The sequence below is a fragment of the Salarias fasciatus genome, chromosome 3, assembly GCF_902148845.1.
Source record: "Salarias fasciatus chromosome 3, fSalaFa1.1, whole genome shotgun sequence".
Taxonomy (NCBI): Eukaryota; Metazoa; Chordata; class Actinopteri; order Blenniiformes; family Blenniidae; genus Salarias; species Salarias fasciatus.
This window is the reverse complement of record NC_043747.1, coordinates 29559496-29579959: the sequence shown is the minus strand read 5'-3', so window position 1 is coordinate 29579959 and position 20464 is coordinate 29559496. Positions and strand designations below refer to the sequence as shown.

Genomic DNA, 20464 nt, shown 5'->3' with positions numbered 1-20464 from the left:
TGAGGAGAGGGTTAGGGTTAGAGAGTGTTTTCCACAGCCTTCACATCCACCCAGGATAACATGAGAGTCTCCACATACACCTGGACCCCCCCACCCCCCACCCCCACTCTGCCCCACCTGGGCAGAAGCGAGCTGATGTTGCCATGGAGACCAGATCAACCACGTCAGTGGTCCGAGTCCCCAGAGAGAAACACAAAGCAACAGTTAGTTTGAACCACGAGGGGCCCACAACACTTCAGACCAGCTTCATGTCTGAAGGACCAACAGACAGGGTTGGGAGGGTTACTTTAAAATTGTAATCTGGTACAATTACAAGTTACGTGTCAAAATAATGTAATCAGTAACTTACTCTAATTACACCAATTAAAAAGTAACATAGAAGATTACTTTTAGTTACTTTTACCATATTTCTCCAGCAAACATAAAAATAGACATAGACAAATACAGTGTGTTGTCCTCACCGCGTAATGATGACTCTACACAGCAAACACACAACGCTCTGTGTGTTCTGCCCCGATTAAAGGAATACTCCACCCAAAAAACGACTTGGCCTCATTTTCTACTCACCCTCATGCTGAGAAACACTCTGGAGCACTTTTTTGACGTTTCAAATGCAGTTGGAGATGTTTGGGGATTTTCGTTGTCAACAAACAGGGACCGACAGAAAAAATGGTCCATAAAATCCACAAAACGTTCCCATTTTCCTTCATACTGCTCGTCCGCTGTAATCCAAGTGTCCTGAGCGCGTAACGTCCATAATTAATTCTTAACGAGGTCATTTAGTACATTTTAAGAGCCCAAACAGGGCGCTCTCATACAGCTCCATTGCATGTCTGCACGCAGCCTGAACTACGGAAGCCGCGGCAGACCAAGCAACACGCTTGCTGCTTTCAGCGACTACTTTTCTAAATTGCAAGCGTAGAAGAAGAAGTTCCGCTGTTTATATTCTGCTGTGAGTGACCGAGCTGTGGACAATCACAAAAGTGATTGGCTGCTGTTTTAAAGCTTTGAATTCGGTGTCCTGCTGAAAGGGCACAAGCGTGTTGCTTGGTCTGCCACGGCTTCCGTAGTTCAGGGTGCGCGCGCAGACATGCAATGGAGCAGTATGAGAGCGCCCTGTTTGGGCTCTTAAAATGTACTAAATGACCTCGTTAAGAATTAATTATGGACGTTACGCGCTCAGGACACTTGGATTACAGCGGACGAGCAGTATGAAGGAAAATGGGAACGTTTTGTGGACTTTATGGACCATTTTTTCTGTCGGGCTCTGTCGGTCCCTGTTTGTTGACCACGAAAATCCCCAAACATCTCCAACTGCATTTGAATCGTCAAAAAAGTGCTCCAGAGTGTTTCTCAGCATGAGGGTGAGTAGAAAATGAGGCCAAATCGTTTTTTGGGTGGAGTATTCCTTTAATACCAACAACATGACCTTTAACCTCTAACCTACTGACAATCTGACACAGGATCAGCTCCATCAGTTCAGTCTGTTCCTCCAGTAGTTCTACAGTCCAGCAGCAGCACCAGGAGATGCACTGACAGTGTTAACACACATTTATATTATACTGTATATACTCAATCTGCTGTGTAGCTGCTCTGCTGCAGTGAGGAGCAGGGTTTGTCTTCAGGTCGGCCATGAACACCGTTTGTTCCAAAGGTCAGAGGTCATTAATTCCTGAGTGACAGAAGAGAACGTTCAGTCTCCAGTAAAACCTCCGTCCAGGATGAAGGTATTACTGCCTCCATCAAATTATTTTGGGTTCAGCCTGGTGAGGCTGGTTAGCAGGTTCCTGACCGGTCAGCAGGCCAATAGCACTTTAGCTTCACTGTGAGCTCCGTTGTGTATCATACTGCAAATGTTTCTTCAGGTTTGATGTTGAGTTCCTGGATGTTGAGAGCATTTTCACAGCTGGAGACAGAATTTACATCGTACAGAGACATTCTGGGCCTCATCTGACTTAAATACTAAATGATATCTGAGTTTCTATCCAGAGAAAGAGTTTCTCTCCCTGGAGCAGCCAAGACTCCAGCAGCAGGAGGTAAAATTCATGGCAATGTCAGATGTTTTATTCACGGTTAGACATATAACAGTTGAGCGGGAGGCTGCTCCAAGATAGCGGTTGATGCGGCGTCTATCATTTATATATCTACAGCGTCTATTGTTTCTAGATCTATGGTGGTGTCATGGTTTGTGTTGTAAAGCGCTGTAAAGTGTCACAATGCCAGTGTATGGTGGGTATGTTTGTTTTAATTCTGGGATATTGCATTTGATTTTCAAAAGTAATCCTGCTCATTAATCCGTGTTTTTATCAGGTATACCTGTAATGAGATTCTATATTTTTTTATGTTCTATAATAGAATAATTACATTTTTTTGTATTGTAATTATGTAATGACGTTACATGTAATCCATAACTCCCCAACCCTGCCTACAAAGGCTGTTGGGGATCAAACTGGAAACCTGCAGCACAACCCGTCTGTCCTCTGTCCTCACATGAAGACAGAGACTGAGAGACGGCCTCAGCAGCTCAGGAGAGAAACCACAGAGCAGAGGAAGAGGGCGGGCTTCAATGACTGTGGTGAACAGCGGGCAGCAGGCTGACTGTGAGAGCGGACACCATGGAGGACAGACGTCTGCTGGGTGAGACACACTCCTCTCTGCTCCACGTCTGCTCCGTCAGGCCGGGTGGAGGTCTGACTAACCTGCCTGTCCTCCTCAGCTCTGACCTCTCTGATCGTCTACACAGCAACGCTTCCAGGTCAGTCTGCTTCCTCCTCCTCACTCTGCAGCTCTCAGCGACTTTTACTCTGGACTTCAAACTGCTGCCAGTGGACAGACTGAGCTCCTGTATGGCAGATGCCTCCACTGGTGTGTGAATGTGATTAACAGTGTAAAGATCTTTGAGGACTGCTAAAGATGTAAAAATGAGATATAGAAACTAGAAAATTCCAGAGGAAATTTTGGCTTTGTGCCTGCCAGCCACTGCTGTGTGAGTGTGTGTGTTTGTGTAACTCCTCCATATTCACTGTGAGCTCTGAGCTGAGATCAGCCATGACTGAGTCTGCAGCTGTGTGTGTGTGTTGCCATGGAGACCAGCTGCACTCACCAGCCATGACAGTGAATCAGCAGTTTTTCATGCAGTGCACACAGTTGTAGAAATGCTGCATATCGAGAACCAAGAGGCGAAACTGGAAAAGAAATTCACACTCTGAGCATCACTAGCCTTTCATGGATTTATGGTGAACATTTCATGTCTGTAGAATCGTCCATTCATCCACAGTGAGTTTGGAAAGATGTGTGACGTTTTGGATTCAGGCTAGAAAATCTCTCTCCAAAATGCATTGGAGCAGATGGGAGAAAATTCTGCACTCTCCTCAAAGAAATGCACCTGAAGAGAGAACCGTTTGAGATAGAGACAAAATGACCAGATTGTGGGTATCACAAGAAAAATACCTACGTTTTGAGGTATAATTTTTGAAGATTGAGCCAGAAATGTGGCCTTGGGGTTGAGAGAAGATTTTTTTTTTTTAGTTTAAATCCAGAGCCTCCCGCACTCTAAATTCCTTTCTCCCACTCTAGCTTTTCCAATACACACCCATTGTAAGCTGCAAAGGCGACTGAAATTCTCTCTGTACTTGAAGGCTCATCATTTAAATTTGGTAAAAGATGTTGAAATGAAGTTTTAACATCTGCATAGAGGACAAAAATGCCTACGTTTTGAAATTTTAATTACGTATACGTGAAAGTATGGCGACGTATGATGGACTTGTTCCGGGATGATTTTTTGTGTTTTTTTCTCATATGGAATGAAAGGGGAAAAACAGATGGTTTTTGGCCATTTTCTCAGTTATTCTTCACTGGAACACCGAGAAAAGTTAGAGAACACCATTCCCGGAATTTACATATGTTTTGATGTGCTTTATGTGGTGCTGCTTTAAACGGTTCAAGACTAGTTATCTGGAAAAGTTTTCTGAAGAATACTAAAATTAAAATGTAGATCCGGGACGAGGCCCAGCTGGGAGAAGAAGCATTTATGAAGTGACACAACAGAACGCAGGGACGGTATTGATATAGTTTACAGATGTTCCATACAGATGAAGATGTTCCTCTCTCAGCAGCTCTGGTCCCTGTTTCAGCGTTCTCAGCAGGACTGACTGTGAGTCCCAGCAGGTCTCAGTTCCTTAAAGAAGACTCAGTGTCTCTGAGCTGTGAGGAGGACGGATGGACAGTTTGGAGGAAGACCAGCAGAGAACAGAGGAGTTCATGTGGAGACGGGTGGGGAAAACCTGCTGGTTCCTCCTGTAGAATCAGCTACATCGTGATCTGGGACAGTGGAGTTTACTGGTGTGAGTCCAGAGAGGGAGCAGCTGGAAGCAGCATCAACATCACTGTAGGTAAGTGTGTGTGTGTGTGTGTGTGTGTGTGTGTGTGTGTGTGTGTGTGTGTGTTCTCGTATTTCTATCCTTGTCGGGGCCAAATGTCCCCACAAGGATAGCAAAACGTGGAACGACGTGCCTTGTGGGGACCTTTTTCTGGTCCTAAGTAGGAGAAACAGTGTTTTCTTGACCATGTTGTTGTTACTGAAAAAAGTAAAAGGTCAAAAACATTTCTTTAGGGTTAGGCTTTGTTGTGGTGTGGGTTAGGGTTAGGGTAAGGGTCAGGGTTAGGGGCTAGACATGAATGGGAGTCAATGGACGGTCCCCACAAGGATAGAAATACAAGACTGTGTGTGTGTGTGTGTGTGTGTGTGTGTGTGTGTGTGTGTGTGTGTGTGTGTGTGTGTGTGTCTCAGATGCTGGACTCTGCTCTCTGTGTCCAGATACAGTGGTCCTCCAGAGTCCAGTCCTCCCTGTGATGGAGGGACAGGACGTCACTCTGGGTTGTAGAACCAGCGCTCCCTCCACCCTCTCAGCTGAGTTCTTTAAAGACGGCGTCTCCATCGGGACCGAGTCCACAGGTCACATGACCCTCCGCCATGTTTCCCGCTCTGCTGAAGGCCTCTACAGGTGTAGCTTCAGAGGTGTTGGAGAGTCTCCACCCAGCTGGATCTCTGTCTCAGGTGAGGAGGACGAACCTGCTGCAGGTCTGCTGCTGAGAACCTCCTTCAACTGAGACTGATTTCAGGGAACCACAAGACAGAACCTCCTCCTGGTTCCTCCTCTGATCCTCCTCCTGGTTCCTCCTCTGATCCTCCTCCTGGTTCCTCCTCTGATCCTCCTCCTGGTTCCTCCTCTGATCCTCCTCCTGGTTCCTCCTCAGATCCTCCTCCTGGTTCCTCCTCTGATCCTCCTCCTGGTTCCTCCTCTGATCCTCCTCCTGGTTCCTCCTCCCGTCTCCTCCCTGTGTGGATCTCCCTCTCCTCTCTCGTTGTGGTTCTCCTGCTGGTTCTCCTGCTGGTCCGGTTCTGCAGCAGGAACCCTGAAGGTGAGCAGCAGACTCCTGAAGGTTTGTCTCTTCAGACGGACGATTGTTGACGTTCTGGACGTTCTGTGTTCAGGCTCGGCAGCAGAACCTGAAGTCACCTACAGCGACATCAACATCCTGCAGCGTCAGCAGCAGCCGGTCAGACGGAGCAGAGGTAGGAGCTCCAGACCCCCACCCAGACCCCCACCCAGACCTCCACCCAGACCTCCACCCAGACCTCCACCCAGACCCCCAGCCAGACCCCCAGCCAGACCCCCACCCAGTAATCCACCCAGTCCTCCACCCAGACCTCCAGCCAGTCCCTCTAGAATCGCTGCATCCAAACACGCCGTCATGTCGGAGGTGAACAAAGAGCTGGGTGCTGAGAACACGGCTTTGGCCAAAACCATGGAGTAGATCATGGCGAAATATTTCCGTGAAGCTGATGAGAGATCGGAGGCTTGAAATAATAGGCTAGACAAACGATTAGACAGTATGCACACCATTCTTTCTCGACAAACAGAAGACATCAAAACCTTACGCTCGGACTCCACCCAGCTACAAGAGCGCGTCTCACAAACAGAGGAGCTTTAATCAACTTTAACTAACCGAGTTGTGGAAATGGAAGACCGAGCGAGACGTGATAATGTCCTGATTTTTAATCTTCAAGAGGGCATTGAAGCCTCCAACTTGCTGGCCGACCTCAGGGAGAACGTTCCGCTCTGGTTCCCTTCCTTCGTGCAGGACGCAGGGTCTCCATTGAATCCGGAGATGATGCAGGCGCACCGGCTTGGCCCTGCCCGGAGAATCGGATCATTCCCGGCCGGAGGACGACGCCCACGCCCGGTCATTGTGAAACTGCTACGCTTTACAGACAGAGGCCTCCTGCTCGGAGAAGCTCAGAAAAAACCTCCTGAGGTGGCGGGTCGACTCTTCAAATTCGCCGCTGATTACAGTGAAGTCACATCCAAGCGCAGAAGGCCCTGCTATAAAATAATGCATGAAGCCCGCACCCAGGGTTTCAGTGCGCTTCTCCTATACCCAGCGATCATTAAGCTGCACCGGGGCACCGACAGCTACACGTTTTCTCAGCCTGAGGAGGCGGAAAGGTTCCTGGCCTCTCTGAAGGAAAATTCTACAGATAATGGATGAGCTCTAAACTAAACTGTCTGCACAAACCTGACTGTCCCATATAATACTTATAATTTAAGGAAAACAAGTTATAATAGATTATTTATTCCGGAAACTATCTGGCATGTTTTCCTTGTTAATTTGTGGATGTTACTTTTAATTTGATGAATCAACTGCTGCTGAAATTATTAATATTTTTTCGTTTATTTTTTTGTTTTGTTGCTCTTTTATTACTAATATAGGAAGAATAAAAAAATATTATTATTATTATTAATACTATTAGTATTACTCACACGCTATTATATTTATGATACAGTCTTTATATATATTTATTTAATACTTAGTGGCTAAACATGCCCTAAATATTCAATGGGCAGCAATTATTATATATTCTTTGTTATTATTAAAATCACAAGCATGGATATGCATATGTAGTTTGTTTGTGTTTGTATATTCTTTTTTCTTTTCTGATGGGGGAGGCGGACTTGGCTTTGCCCATCTGACATGGCCAGAACAGTCACTGCCACTGGCCTATATTTTTAGGAGAGGATTTTGAATGGTACAGGGAATATTGTGCAAATCAAACACATTTTTTTCTGTTTTATTTTTTTTAGGGTGGATAATGTAGTGGGTATATGGTGTGTGTGTGTGTGTGTGTGAATGTGTATATGAATGATGACCGCTCTCATGTTCACCAGTCTCTATTTATTTCTGCTACTGTAAGATTCCCATGCTCAGTTGTCATCACTAAATTTTTTTTAATTGATGGGTAGAGGCATTCATGCAATTCACATCAATATTAGAAGTTTTTTTTTGTTTATTTCGAACATCTTAGAGAAAAGAAAAAATAAACAAGAGAAACAAAAAACTGATATACATATGCATACACACGCATACACATATCGCACATATACATATACATACATACGCGCATATAATCATACACATACATATACATACATATACACATGCACATACATACAATATATACATATACATATACACATACAAACACTCATATATATGTATATGCATATATATATATATATATATATATATATATATATATATATATATATATATATACATACACATACATATACGAACATACATATACACATGTAAACACATACACATGCATGTAGACATACATTGGAGGACAAAACGTAAAAATATAGCATCAAGATCAGTACAAGAATTTTTTATTGTATTTATTTATTCATTTATTTTTTCTATCCTTCTTACTTTCCCTTCTTTTTTTCTCTTTTTTCTCCTCCTCCATGAGTCTTCCTCTTCTTTTTTGGTTCGAAAAGGGTGTAGGAAGAAGCAAATAGCTTATCTAGTCCTACCCCTTATTCCCAAACCTTATAAAAACATTTTGAGTCTCAGGCATTCAAAGAGACACCAAATAATACAACTTGATGCAGCTAACAGAAAAACTATAACAGAATCTAAACATATTCCACAGAATACAAAATATATTTAATGGATAAACTATTTCAAGGCACCCCTTTCTTTTTCTTCGTACCATCCTAGTCTGGAATTTTTGAAAATGCTTTTTAGCCTTTGTATTGTTGTGCATGTTTTTATTTCTTTACTGCAATTGTTCCACAGATTAACTAGCTGTTAGCATCTGCATCCCTTAAAATGAGGATGTTAGCATCTCATCTATCAGCATGAAGCTGTTAGAATCTGCATCCCTTAAAGGTGCCTTAAGGAGTTTGCACGTTTTATGCAAAACAGCGCCCCCTGCAGGCCTTGGGCGTAATGCAGCTTAGTGAAAAACTCGTCCCTGTGGCTCGCATGCACGGAAGAGGGGAGCTCCGTCTTCGCTCGTTTAGTAGCGCTCAAGTAAGATTTAAGTTTCTTTTCCCTGCTGGGTCTGTGTGGAGCTGTGGCAGTGCTAGAAGCCAGTCTGTTCTGACTTTCTGGAAGATCCTGCTCAGTTGTTGCTCACTAAGCATCTGGCGGAGTAATGGCGGACAAAATGAAACTTAACGAGCCGGAGCGCGCATTACGTCATTCCTTTCAAATTCTCCCCCAAAAACCTCTGGTGCCGGACCGGCACTGTGACTTTCAGTCCGATAAGGTTCATTAGGCCTTTTTTTGTATTCATGGTTTGGATTCGTATATACAGGCCAGAGGTTATTTTGCCTACCTTGACATGTTTCGGCTGCCAAGCTGCAGCCTTCCTCAGAAGTGTCACGTGATGTTGTCTGGTCGGCTGATTTATACAGGTTTTGGCGCCAGCTTCCTACTGGGTGCAGTAGGATGACAGCGCCATCTGCAGTCCGACTTCTTCAGAACTGTGTCCCAGGTATGGGAAAGTTGATACGCCCCCTCTGCCCGGTTCACAGTCTGGGGGGCGCGTTTCCGGATCTCGATGGCCTCCCTGATCCAGCGGTGGTACTTGTTGCTTTCCGTGCCGATGATCTGGGCATGATCCCAGTCCATGAGGTGGTTTTCCCTCTTGCAGTGTTCGGAAACGGCAGACTTTAGCTGTTCCTGCTCTGCCTGTCGTTTGGAGGAGCGTGTGCACGCTTTAGATGTTTCTTTTTCGCATTCAGTGCGATGTTCTTTTGTCCTGATGTTGAAGGCTCTGCCAGTCTCCCCGACGTAGGATTTGTTGCACGACAAACAAGGTATTTCGTAAATGATATTGCATTTGTGTTGAGGCTCTATTTTGTCCTTGGGATGTACTAGTAACTGCCGTAGTTTTATGTGTGGTTTTACTGGGGTGCTGATGTTGTGCTTATTCATGGCCCGTTGTATTCTCTCTGTGATCCCTCTGATGTATGGAAGTGTCACCATGGCCCTGTCTTGTTTCTCAGTTTGTTTAGTTGTTGTTCTCTTTTTTGTGTCTTTGTTTTGTTTTGCTTGTTGGCGGCCTTTGTTTATGGCCCACATCGGATAGTTGCACTTTCGTAGTGCTTTTATGATGTGTTGTTCCTCCTCTTTTCTGTCTTCTTCCTGTGTGATTAGTTTTGTGCGTTCGAAAAGGGTTCTTACGACTGAAAGTTTGTGGTTAATGGGCTGTTCTGACATCCAAAGGAGGTATTGGTCTGTGTGAGTGGGTTTCTGATATATGTGAATTTTAATGCTGCCATCTTCCAGGTGCTTTATGCATAGTGACACACCAGAAAGTGTGATCGCTTCATAGCTGGGTTCTAAATCACAAATTCACAGCAAATGCAACTCTGATCTGGGAAACCCCACTTACTCAGTAAATGAACTGTCAAGGAGGTATATTCCACCTCAAAATTAAAAACCACACCAATAGTTTATTGTGGTAAAAGCCACTTCTAATCTTCATGGACAGCTCAACATTTCTGGACAATACTTCACGTGTCACACTTTGAAAATAAGTCTAAAACTACTTATCAAATCACTGTAAAAGTAAACCATAGTAAGGTGAGTTAACACTTAAGGCAATTATACTTACATATAACCAGTTACGTCTTCAAAAACATGAAGAGCAGCCTTAAGTTGCATCATTCACCTGCAAATGTAAGAGGGTCAGATTAGTATTAACTCTTCAGTGAAGGAAAAAGAAGCACTCAATTTAGCAATGTATAACGCTAAACTTTAAACGGTAAGAGTCTGGGGGTGTTTTTGCCCCAAAATAAATGCGAGACTTGCAGCAAAGTAGGTGGGCTACCAGCTCCAGTAGCTGTCTGGTGCTAGCGCACACCGTTTCCTCAACGCGCATGTGTGGAACGCGTCTCTGAGAAGCCACAATGTTGCATGGATGGAACCGGGTCCGCAGTCCGCGTAGGTCCAAAGCGTTCTGCGGCCGCGCAATGCGGAGAATGTGAACAGGCCCCAACATGTTGGAGAGCCGCTGTCACGAGCTAGCTCGATGCTAACTTCGGCTAGCGGTAGCGGTTAGCATCCGCCTCAAACGCGCGCTCCCAATTCAACTACTGCCACTGGTGCTTTATGTTAGTCCCCCCCCATGCTAAAAAAAGTCTGTGAACCTTCAACATCACAAGCCAGAATATTTCCAGAAAATGTCCACTTAGGTTGGAGGTTTGTATAGTCTTATGTGTCATTTGAATTTATTTCTGAATCAGTCAGTCAGTCAATCAGAGCCCAACCCCCCAACGTCCTTGACCGACAAATTACTGCTCTCTGAAACACAAATACTTCAGAAATGTATATAAAGGGTAATCAAAAATATAAAATAAAGTCATGCTTAATATGAAAATACTACAATAAGTATGGATTAAAACACATCTTCCTACCTGTCAGGTCAGCAGACGAAGACCAGCCGCGTCCAACTTCACCGCCAAAACCGAGGAGGGCCGACTGTCAGTTTGCGCATGCGTACTTTGAAGCATTTCAATCTTCTTTATACTGCCCCCTTCTGGGTGTAATCAGTATTTCAATCATAATTTACTTAAATAAAATGGTTTGTGTTTAACCAACACATAATTATTTTGTACACATAATGAAAGACAAAATTACATGGACTTCATTAGAAAAAAATATTTCAACCAAACAAAGACATGTATTTTAAATAAACTTAACACATAAAAATAATATACAATGCACAACCCACCTTATTCACTTTTTTGAGTGTGGTTGGGTCTCTGTTGGATCAATGTCATACAAGTGCAATGTTGGATGATGTTTAAACAATGACTTGAAGGCTGGTTGAACTTTGAGAACAGGTCTGTGTGTGTGTGTGTGTGTGTGTGTGTGTGTGGGGGGGGGGGTTTATTCCGTTGCTTTTTGTTGTTTCTCGTTTTGAAGTTTTTGCTTTTGTATTACAATAGTTTGGTTGTTTTAACTTTGCAACTGTACTATTTATTTTCAGTTAATGTTGAGGTCCCCCTCGAAAACGAGATGGTTCATCTCAAGGGGCAATACCTCTGTTTAAAATGTAAATAAAATAAATAAATAAATAAATCAGAGGAGACTTCAGCAACAGAAAACACACACACACACACACACACACACACACACACACACACACACACACAGTCTTGTATTTCTATCCTTGTGGGGACCGTTCATTGACTCCCATTCATGTCTAGCCCCTCACCCTGACCCTTACCCTAACCCTAACCCACACCACAACAAAGCCTAACCCTAAAGAAATGTTTTTGCACTTTTACTTTTTTCAGTAATAACAACATGGTCAAGAAAACACTGTTTCTCCTACTTAGGACCGGAAAAAGGTCCCCACAAGGCACGTCGTTCCACGTTTTGCTATCCTTGTGGGGACATTTGGCCCCAACAAGGATAGAAATACGAGAACACACACACACACACACACACACACACACACACACACACACCCGATGGTGTGTCAGAAAAAAACATCTGAAAACAGCTTCTATCGAGCTGAGCTGGTTTTATCTTGATCTGAGCAGGTTTTATTGTCATGGAGCGGGAAGGAAGGACCCAAGCGCAGGCAGCCAGGTGGATCAAAAACTTCTTTTATTCCAAAGACACAGGAACGAGCTGAGCTGAGCTGATGCAGGTGAAGAAGACAGACAGGACATGCGACAGACCCACAAGGAACCGACAAGAAACAGCAAGGAAAGCCGGGCTTAAGTAGAGGGGAACACGGGTGTTACACATTAGGGTGGAAATGAGGCAGGTGAGGAGATAGGAGAACATGAGGAGGAAACAAACACAAAACAGACCCCGAGCACCCCCAACTGGCCGCAGAGGTACAGGGTATGACATTTATCTTGATCTGAGCTGGTTTTATGTGGAGGACCAGCTCTGGGCCGTTTTCCAACTCGGCCCCTGGAAGTCAGACGCCCGGGCGCCGTCACAGCCGAGACCAACTCAAAGTGCCTCTCTGCTGGGGAGAGGAGCTCCAACGTTCCCATCCAAGCTAGTTGTGGCTAAGTTAGCGAAAACTGTCAGCTGACTCACCTGAAGACGGTAGACGAGCTGACTTTATGATAACACCGGCGATGGATGAAAAAATATAGTCGAAATGAGCGATTTTGCAGAGATTATGTCCCGCTCTAAAGCTCCCCTGCCGTGGCCCCCGCTAAGTGCGGCTAAATCGGTTGGATCTAAATAACTTCTGGAGGACTCCGAGCTGCACGATGTTTGTCTGAGTGTGAGCATGACACACCTAGAAATAAGGTCCAGGTGTCAAAAAACCGGAGTTGCCCTTTATGCTGAGCTGGTTTTATGTTAAGCTGAGCTGGTTTTATATTAAACTGAGCTGGTTTCTGTAGATCTGAGCTGGATTCTGTAGATCTGAGCTGGTTTCTGATGAGCGGAGCTGGTTTTAAGTTGTGGTTGAATCTCCTCCATCATCCTGGAGAAGAAGCAGCTTCCTATCTGTGGTGTATGGCTTTAAGCCACAGCGTAGTCTTGACAACGTGACGTGACTTCCGTAAACCGGTGATACACAGTTGAGTGTAATGGCTGCTGATGTTCAATAAAGTACCATGAGCGCACCACAATTATCCGTGTGTTATTGGACATAACATTGGTGACGAGGATGGAGCTCCCACTTGCACCTCTGCCTCCTTTTTTTCCTCTACCCGGTGAACCGCCGGTACCGTGGCCCCGCTGGTATGAGTCGTTCAGGACCTTTATCGAGGCTGTCGGGCTAGCCGATGCTAGCGATGCTAGGCTGAGGGCCATGCTACTCCACAGCCTGGGCAGCGAGGGACAGCGGATTTTTGGAACTCTGGGACCCGCACCGAAGTTTGATGACTGAGTGGACTTGCTATCACGACACTTCGCTGCCCCACAAAGCGTCATCGTACGACGCATCGTCTTCCGCCATCGCAGACAGCGGCCGGGTGAGTCTGTTCATCATTACGTTACCTACCTCTGGTGCCTGGCCAGCCTGTGTAAATTTGGGGCTTTGGAGGACAAGATGATCAGGGATCAGCTAGCAGAGCACACGACCAACCCCCGGCTGCGGGAAAAGCTGTTTATGTCCCCGGACAACACAACGCTATCGAGAGCAGTGGAACTAGCTTTCCAGCTGGAGTCGGCTGCACAGTTATCATCACAGCTAGCGGCCTCTGACTCGCCTTCCTCCCGCCCAGCTGCGCTGGCACAGACAGTAGCCCTGACCACCCCACTCTCCGAGCCCTCCTCCATGCTCGACGAGCTCGAGGTGAACGTCGCGGGACGCCGAGACGGCACGGTACGGCAGCAATGTGGGAACTGTGGATCGCCATCTCACCCCACACGAGCGCCCAGCTGCCCAGCCACTGGACAGCGGTGCCAACGCTGTGGTAAGCTGAACCATTTCTCCAGAGTGTGTCGCTCTGCCCCGGCCCCTGCGCACCCCCGGCCTCGCTCGTCCACGTCTTCTGGCCCAACAACGATCCACTCAGTGGGCTCCAGCACCAGGCCGTTTAAGTGGTGCACGGTGGAGCTGGACGGTGACAGCCTATCACTACTGCTCAACACTGCAGCCTCCAGATCTATCCTCAATGAGTCCACAGTGCGCCGGTTCTTCCCCCGGATGTCGATTAAGGCTGGTGCAGAAGATCTATATGGCTACGGACACGCCAAGATTGGCATGATGGGCACCGCCACCTTTGCTGTGCATTACGGCTCCAAGGTCCTCCCAGCATTTACTTTCCAGGTGTCACGTCAGGGCGCCAACCTCCTTGGCTTCGACCTATTCTGTGCCCTCGGGTTCTCCATAACGGATAATCTGGGCATCACCATACTGACGGTGGCCACGCACTGGCTGCACCGCTGGCCATTCCTGTTCGCCGGGCTGGGTTGCCTCACCGCGTTCAATCACCAGCCACTCATTGATCCAGCTGTGACCCCGGTCATCCAACCCATGCAGCGGCTGCCCCTCGCCCTGCGTGATGACGTCACGGCTGAGCTGCACAAGCTCCTGGATGCAGGCATCATTGAGCGGGTGGATGCGTCCCCATGGATCTCCAACCTAGTCGTGGCGAAGAAGAAAACTGGCGGCCTATAGCCCTGCATCGACCTCAGGCAGGTAAACAAGGCAGTGATCCCTGATAAGTACCTGCTACCCACAATGGAGGAGCTTTCAGCTAAGTTTCATGGCTCGACAGTATTCTCAAAGATTGACCACCGGCCGGGTTATTTACAAGTTCCCCTCCACCCCGAGAGCCGCAACCTCACTGCCTTTGTGACCCACATGGGGGTCTTCAGGTACACCCGCATGCCATTTGGTCTCAGCTCTGCTCCCAGCTGTTTCCAGAAGATTATGTCCACCATCTTTGCTGGCATCCCGGGTGTGGTCGTGTACCTGGACGATATTGTGATACATGGAGCAACGTCCGACCTGCACGATGGCCGCCTCGCCAAAGTACTTGATGTGCTCGCACGCCACAACCTCACACTGAACGGGGAAAAGTGCATCTTTGCTACATCAGTCATTGAGTTTGTGGGTTTCCGCCTGACTGCTGACGGTCTGAGCCCGCTCCACTCCAACATTGACGCTGTCCTGGGCCTGCTGGAGCCCTCCTGCCCCGCTCAGCTATCGTCGTTCCTTGGGATGACAGCGTTCTACCTGCGCTTCCTGCCCCACTATTCAGAAACCACTGCCCCACTGTGCACCCTTCTCAAACAGGACGTGCCCTGGTCCTGGGCGCCCGAGTGTTCTGCCGCAGTCCGACAACTGAAGACACAGCTCACCTCCCCTCCTGTGCTCGCCCACTTCAACCTGCAGAGGCCCACACTGGTGACCTGCAACGCCTCCAACACTGCCATCGGCGCCGTATTGTCCCAGCTCCAGGGTGGGACTGAGCGCCCTGTGGCATTTGCTTTGCGGTCGCTCACCCCAACTGAACAGAAGTACTCTGTGGGGGAGAGGGAGGCCCTGTCCTGCATCTGGGCGTGCGAGCGGTGGCATATGTACCTTTATGGACGACACTTCACGCTCCGGACAGATCACCGGGCCCTTACAGCTCTCCTGGCCACATCTGGATCAGGGCAAAAACCGCTCCGCCTGTACCGGTGGTCAGAGAGATTACAGGCCTACAATTTCACCACAGTGTTCACACCAGGCAGAGACAATGTTGTGGCTGACATGCTCTTCAGAGCCACACCTACCCCCGTGCCCGACACCATCAACAACCACTCTGAGTCGGAGCTGGTCCTCATGCTGCACGAACCCCTCCAGGCTGCCGTGTCCCTGAAGGATCTCTGGATGGCGTCTGCAAAGGACCCAATCCTCTCTCAGCTCCGCACCTTCATCCAGGATGGATGGCCTGCCAAGGTACCAGAGGAGCTGGCGCCCTACCACCGTGTCAGACATGACATCTCCTTCTGGAACGACGACTGCGTGGCGAGGGGGCTGTGTACAGTGATCCCCAGTGTCCTGCGAGGGCGTTTCCTGACCATGGTCCACGAGGGTCACCTGGGCGTTGTCAGAGTCAAACAGCACTGCAGGGGCTTAGTCTGGTGGCCAGGTATCGACAGGGACATCAAGACAATGGTGAAAGACTGTACAGCTTGTCTCACCAGCAGCAAGATGGGCCCGACCCCGCCTCCACCTTTACAGCCTCTCCCATGGCCAGCTGCTCCATGGTCCCACATCCAGGTGGACATCTGTGGGGAACTTCATGGTATTCCCCAGCACCAGCGATTCCTCCTGGTAGCCTATGACCTTCACTCTAAATGGCCTGAAGTACGTCCTGTTGGGTCTGTCACCACCCAGGTGGTCACAGACTTTCTCTCCTCCCTCTTCGCCCGCTGGGGTGTGCCTGACACCATCACCACCGACAACGGCCCCCAGTTCATCTCGGCCGATTTCTCCTCCTTCATGGAGAGGAGGGGGATCAAACATGTCAGGACTGCCTTGTACCACCCACAAGCCAATGGTGGCGTGGAAAGGTTTAACCAGACCCTCAAAAATGGACTGAGAGCACACCTGGCTGATAATCTCCCATTCCCAGCAGCACTGCAGAACACCCTGCTGCACTACAGAGCGACGCCTCATGCTACGACCGGATGCCCTCCAGCTCTCCTCATGCTTGGACGTGAATTCTAACTTCCTTTGGATCGCCTGCGGCCCCCTCAGCAACACACTCCAGCAGTAACAGCATCACCCAGCAACAGAGTGGCAGAGCAGCAGCACCGCATGAAGCAGCACTTCGATAGGGTGCGTCGGGTGAGACATCCTGCACTCACAGTGTCAGATTGGGTCCAGACCCAGTCGATCCCACAAGCTGCTCTCATTCTGGTCAGCACCACAGCAGATCATGGAGCAGCTGGGACCGGCCACTTTCCATCTGACAGATGGCTCGAGGTGGCACGCCAACCGTCTCAGACGAGTCTCTCCACCGTCCGCTTCCGACCAGGAGGTTGCAGCTGTTCCAGATGACATGGATGTAGACTGGGACTTCCCAGCAGCGGCCCCACCAGAACCGGGTTTACCAGCTGCACCCCTGCCCTGTGAGCCGCGCCCGGTTCGGGCCCGCTGGAGGCCTCCGTACCTTAATGACTATGTTTAAAAGCTCCACATCTCACTTTAGTTAAGAGCATAGCCTTTCACGTGGCATAATAAACCCACAAGGCTATGCATGTAATCTGGCAGTCTCCCCGGTTTATCCAGTCAGGCCACACTATTGATGCCTATGTTTCAAATGTTTGCAGTAGCCAGGTTCATGTTCAGGCCTAGGCAGTTTAAGTTGTTATCTGCACAGTGCTGTGTGTGACTCCCCTGCATGTTAATGTGCCTTCTTACAATTTTGCACTTTTCGAATTTTGTTGAACTTCATTGTGGGGGGGGGGGGGGGGGGGGGGGGGGGGGGGGGGGGTAAATGCGGTGTATGGCTTTAAGCCACAGCGTAGTCATGACAACGTGACGTGATTTCCTTAAACCGGTGATACACAGTTGAGTGTAATGGCTGCTGATGTGCAATAAATTACTGTGAGCGCACCACAATTATCCGTGTGTTATTGGACATAACACTATCACCATGCTTTCATGATTCCGGTGGATTTCTGGAGCTTATTGAAACTCTGTCCTGAAAGTTTGAACCAGAATGAGACCCAGAAGAAGAGAAAGAGCTCTGATCAGCGACCTTTAACCCGTCACTGAGTTCTGGACGTGTTGGTCTTCTTGCTCTCAGATCTTCTGACATGCTTCACTCATCTCTTTCTACCACTTTCTTCCTGATTCAGTCCGTTTTGAGAAACATTTCCTTCTTCAGCAACGAAAAACTGCCTTTTGTCTGACATGAAAATGAGTTTGATGATGGAAAACGAAGTGTGAACAAATGAGGAAGTGTGTGTGTGTGTGTGTGTGTGTGTGTGTGTGTGTGTGTGTGTGTGTGTGGTTACCAGGCCCGTGGTGGTCTGACTTCCTGTTTCTCATTAAACCGCCTCAGTGACCCGCCACTGCCGCAGTCCGGTTTTAAACACGTTTCCATGGAAACGGGGCTTTTCAGCAGAGAAGTCAGCAGAGATGTTAAAGGATGTGGTGGCTTCTCTTCATCACACACCCTCACACCCACACAAACACCCACACCCACACACACACACACACACACACACACACACACACACACGCGCAGTCTTGTATTTCTATCCTTGTGGGGACCGTCCATTGACTCCCATTCATGTCTAGCCCCTAACCCTGACCCTTACCCTAACCCTAACCCACACCACAACAAAGCCTAACCCTAAAGAAATGTTTTTGCACTTTTACTTTTTTCAGTAACAACAACATGGTCAAGAAAACACTGTTTCTCCTACTTAGGACCGGAAAAAGGTCCCCACAAGGCACGTCGTTCCACGTTTTGCTATCCTTGTGGGGACATTTGGCCCCAACAAGGATAGAAATACGAGAACGCGCGCACACACACACACACACACACACACTTACCTACAGTGATGTTGATGCTGCTTCCAGCCCCCAGATGGTCTGAGGTGGTCCGAGTCGCTCCGCTCATCTGTGCTGATCAGCAGCTGATCAGAGGCGAGAGACGGACCGGAGGCAGGTCCACTTCAGAGAACCAGCAACACGTGGAACCGTCCATCATCTGCATGAGCCCAGAGATCCTGGACAACACAGGACCTGACCCACAAGGACCCAGAACAGAACCCTGAGGAACGCCACGTCTAAGAGAACCGGACTCAGAGAACCCCACTGAGATCGGTCTGACAGATAAGACCTGGACCACTGAAGCTCCAGACCCGAGAGGCCAGAGTGGTTCTCCAGTCCATCAGACCCAGAGATGGACCGTGTCACAGCTAGAACCTCCAGAACAGACCGAGCCGCCCAGTCGGCAGGAACAGAACCAGCTGAACAGCTGGTTCTCTGGACCTGAAGTGGACCCCCCACAGAGACTCTGTCAGGAAGAAGGTCCAGCAGAGGTTGTCCTTCCTGCCTCAGCAGCTGCTGGTCTCCTCCACGGCCATCATGGAGTCTGTCCTGACCAGCTCCACCCCATCCACAAACAGGACACCCAAGAGCCACCCGGTCCCCCGTCCCAGACCTGGACCTGTCCAGGGCCCTGCAGACCCCTCACACCCACACACAGTCTGCAAACTCCTCCCGTCCGGCAGGCGCTACAGAGCCCTGCAGGCCAAAACCAGCAGACCCAGAGCCAGTTTCTTCCTCCAGACCATGAAAACCTGCAGACCCAGAGCCAGTTTCTTCCTCCAGACCATGAAAACCTGCAAACCCAGAGCCAGTTTCTTCCTCCAGACCATGAAAACCTGCAGACCCAGAGCCAGTTTCTTGTAGACAGTGAACAACAGCCGGAGCCAGATTCCTTGATCGTCATGATGAACTTGTCCATTAAAGCTGATTCTGAAAACTTTGTGGAACATTCAGCTTGAACCCTGGAGCAGTAGAACCTTATGTGGACCAGAGTGTGTCCGCTGGGTGTGCTGAAGGGCTGTGTGCTGCAGTGTGTTTTGCAGTGTGTTACAGTGTGTGTTACAGTGTGTGTTAGTGTATTACAGTGTGTGTTACAGTGTGTTACAGTGTGTGTTACAGTGTGTGCTTCAGTGTATTACAGTGTGTGTTAGTGTATTACAGTGTGTGTTACAGTGTGTTACAGTGTGTGCTTCAGTGTATTACAGTGTGTGTTACAGTGTGTTACAGTGTGTGTTTCAGTGTATTACAGTGTATTACAGTGTGTGTTACAGTGTGTTACAAGGTGTGTTACAGTGTGTGTTACAGTGTGTGTTACAGTGTTTTACAAGGTGTGTTACAGTGTGTTACAGGGTGTGTTACAGTGTGTTACAAGGTGTGTTACAGTGTGTTACAGGGTGTGTTACAGGGTGTGTTGTGTGTTCTGTGTTCCAGATGTGGATCCAGTGTATTCAGATGTCAGAGTTCCAGATGTTTCTTACGGACAAATAGTCATCAAAGAGAAACGAAGCCGAGGGAAGAAGTCAGGTAATCGCACACACACACACACACACACACACACACACACACACACACACACACACACACACACACACACACACACACACACACACACACACACACACACACACACACACACACACACACACACACACACACAGATATCCTCCTCCTCCTCTTCCTCCTCCTCCCTAAAGAAACACCCCTGCTCTAAATAATCCGCCTTCTCCTTCATCAATGTCTTGGTCAAGTTTTTTCTTTCAAACTGTGATACAAACAATTTGGGGCGGAGCTAAACCATCACTACTTCCTGGTTCCTGCAGTCCGTCAAGACTTTCTGGTTTCTGTAGTCCATGACAGTTTTTACAGCATGTATCACAGTGTGTGTTGCAGTGTGTTACAGTGTGTTATAGTGTGTTACAGTGTGTGTCACAGTGTGTGACAGTGTGTGTGACAGTGTGTGTGATAGAGTGTGTTCTGTGTTCCAGATGTGGATCCAGTGTATTCAGATGTCAGAGTTCCAGATGATTCTTACGGAGAAATAGTCATCAAAGAGAAACGAAGCCAAGGGAAGAAGTCAGGTAAGAATTGACCCTGGTTCTCCTGTCAGTCTGACCCTGG

The 20464-nt window shown here is 48.0% G+C and overlaps 1 protein-coding gene across 1 annotated transcript in view; it reads left to right on the top strand.

Moving 5' to 3' along the window:
• The window catches only part of LOC115382893 (uncharacterized), a 54484-nt gene extending 34650 nt beyond the window's left edge, over positions 1-19834 (top strand). Inside the window, exon 7 of the mRNA XM_030084857.1 lies at positions 19778-19834. Within this exon, the coding sequence (XP_029940717.1) occupies positions 19778-19834 (57 nt within the window). The remainder of the gene's footprint in view (positions 1-19777) is intronic.
• The last annotated feature ends 630 nt before the right edge of the window (positions 19835-20464 follow it).